This window comes from Vicia villosa, linkage group LG5, assembly GCF_029867415.1.
Source record: "Vicia villosa cultivar HV-30 ecotype Madison, WI linkage group LG5, Vvil1.0, whole genome shotgun sequence".
Classification (NCBI taxonomy): Eukaryota; Viridiplantae; Streptophyta; class Magnoliopsida; order Fabales; family Fabaceae; genus Vicia; species Vicia villosa.
This window is the reverse complement of record NC_081184.1, coordinates 148,860,554-148,863,751: the sequence shown is the minus strand read 5'-3', so window position 1 is coordinate 148,863,751 and position 3,198 is coordinate 148,860,554. Positions and strand designations below refer to the sequence as shown.

Sequence of the window (3,198 nt, the reverse complement as noted above, 5' to 3'; positions counted from 1 at the left end):
CCAACCCTGTCCTGAGAGCAAAGAACATTGTTGAAGTCTCCAATTAGACACCAGGGCCCTTGAACTTGGATAGAATCAAGATCCTGCCAGAGTTGCTTCCTTTGATCTAACTTATTCATACCATAAATTGCAGTCAACCAATACATGAAAACATTTTGTTTATTGTAAACAGCCATGTGAATCATTTGACTACTCATCTGAACAATTTGGATATCAACATAATTGGGATCCCACTGCACCCAGATTCTGCCATTAGGGTGAGAACCATAATTGTCTATAAACACCCCACCAATTTTCAACTTATTCCTAATAGAAGCAGCATAGTTCTGTTTAGCTCTAGTTTCAATCAGAATGTTAATGTGTGCCTTAAGCTCGAGGAGACGGGAGCTAATCTCCCTGAGCTTGGCACTTTTATTGAGCCCCCTCACATTCCAAGCAACCAACATTATCCAGTTTCCTTCAGCATTTGCAAGTCATTCAAAACTTGCAATGCATCAAAACCATTTGTACAAGTTAGGATAGCAGAGTTATTTTCAACCATAGGTTTCTTACCTCTGTCTTTGGTGCTTTTGTTCACTTCAGTCCACTTAGATTCCACCTTTGTATCTGATTTTTCCTTCATCTCTGGTTCCATCCTAGTAGTGGTTACTCCCTTACTAGTTTCTTCAACCACCATCTGAGACTCAGTCTTATCAGTTTCAACAGGTTTAGATTTAGGTTTCCACTGCTTGACCTTTGGCTTAGGTTGGTCACAGTTATGCCCAGGTTTATGACATCTATTGCAATATAACGGTTTCCATTCATATTCAATAGCTTGTTGCAACTTATTCCCATCTCTATCACGAATCGTAATCTCTGCTGGGAGTTCTTTGGTGATATCCATTTCAACTAGAATCCTGGCATATGAAACTCTGAGTTTATTGGCGGTACATTCATCCGTAACCAAAGGAATTCCCAGTGCACTTCCAATCTTGTTTAGGCTTCTTTCACCCCACAGGTAAAGAGGCAATTGTGGGAGCTTAATCCAGATAGGCAAGGTGCGCAAGAAATCGTCCTTCAGCTTAAAATCAGGATTCCATTCCCTGATTAGAACCGGCATGTTCCTAATGGTATATGGTCCCTTCATTAGAACATCATCCCTATCACTGAAGGATCTGAATCTGAGGATAAAGAAACCCTCATCATTGTAGTACATATCAGGGAGTTGAACGAAGTTCCAAGTCCTGGTCATGAAGTTCTTTAGCGCATTCATACTAAGTTCTCCACCTATTACATACAAAATCAACGCAGAAGACCAAAAATCGAGCTCAGATTCTATATCTTCCACTTCAATTTCCACTTCAACATTACCATCGATAAGCTTGGGAGCTATAAACTGCATAGATCTACCTTTTGCAGGATTGCGATTGTCTTTGAGAACATCCACCCATAACTTCCTAACCTCAGAATTCGGCGGAATTACCTCCTTCTTAGGGTTAGTGGAAGCACTGGGGGTTTTCTCACCAACCACAACCGGAGTAGAACTAGTGCTAGCTTGGTGGTTCACAGTTTCGCTAGTTACCGTCTTACTAATCGGAGTCGGTTGCAGTGCTGAGGCTGGCGGCGGTGGAACCGGTTTTTTCGGCCTCCCTCGTCCCATCCTCTATGCAACTCAAAATACACCACTTCCTCTATGCAATCATAATATACTTTTTAGTAACATTTTTTTATAAGACTTTTCAGTAATATTAATATGGATACGTTTTAAAAAAAATATGATGAAATGGTGTACAAGTTATTTCATTAGATGAATTTGAGAATACCCAAATATCTAACCATTCTAACAATAAAATTAAAAATTGCAAATATTGAGGTAGAGACTTGCATATCATGCCTAGCATTTTACTGTTTTCATAGCTATCTACACATGACATTTTTTTCTCTCCAGTAGATCAAACTCTAAAAATTTAAATAAAGATTATATTAAAATATTTTAAACATTTAATAATAAAATAATTAATAATAATAATAATAATTTATTTTTAATTGAAAACGTGGAGGTTATATTTTAAACCCCACGCCAAAGTTTTCCTTAAATTTTTACATTTAGTTAAGTAATTGATAGCATGGAGGATGCAGGTTGGCAATTTTTGTTAAAGTTTTTTTATTTAAAGGTTTTTGATTTAATTAAATAGTTGAGAACATGGTGGGGTGTGATTTTTAAAATAATATTTCACTTTATGTCATTTTAAATTGGCTAAAATAATGTTAATTTTAATTTTTTATTATGTTAAAAATATATTATTATTTATTATAAAATGTAAACTATTAAATTATTTTTAACATTTCAAATATAAACTCAACAAAAAAACATTAATACAAATATATTATTTTTTAAACCAATATTTATTAATAATAATTTAATAAAATTTATGCTCGCATCGCACGGGCATACCTCTAGTGTATGTTAGTGTATGTTAGTATTAACATGTGTTTATTGGAAGTATTTGTTACATTATCTTTATACACTAAAGATATTGTTTCAATTTTTAATATGCTAAATTTCTCTCAATGCAAACAAAAATTTGAACTCAACTTTAGTGTTTTGAATTTATGAGTTTTGTGGAAGAACGCTCTCGAAGTGCTAACAAGTCTTTTGTTGGGACATTAATGAGTATTTTAACCACCATAAAATTTGATTGTTTTTATACTATGCATGATTATGTTAATGAAATGACTAGTATTTCAGCAAGATTTTCCGGATCAATGTGCTAGCAGATACAAATGTTTGCAATTGTTAAAAGATTTTGATGGTTTTGATGATGATAACACCTTATATCAAATATAATTTGGTAAATTTTTTGGTGATAACTGTCCCGTAAATTTTAAACCGAGTCATTAAAAATAAAGGCCGGTTAAAAAGCTTCACAATTAATTAAGTAACTTAAAAAATCAATTTAGTTTAAATAATAATTTAATTAATTATTTAAATTAACATTAACAAATAAAAAAATAAAATTTAATTTTTAGTACATAATTTTTAAATCAAGGATATTTTAGTCCTTTCATACTTAGTCAACAATTATTTCTCTTCTATTTCTTTCATCTTTCTCTTATAACAAACAATACTTCAAATCTATTCAAATTTTCACATATTTCTCCTTTCTTTCACTCTCTCTCACATATTTCTTTCTTCACAACTTCTCTTTAGAACCAAAC

General features: G+C 32.8%; 1 protein-coding gene across 1 annotated transcript; it reads right to left on the bottom strand.

The window, feature by feature from the left end:
• Positions 1-445: 445 nt before the first annotated feature.
• On the bottom strand, positions 446-1,639 carry LOC131605709 (uncharacterized). The gene has a single exon (XM_058878034.1). It carries the CDS (start codon positions 1,637-1,639, stop codon positions 446-448), a length of 1,194 nt encoding a protein of 397 aa, XP_058734017.1.
• Positions 1,640-3,198: the final 1,559 nt, after the last annotated feature.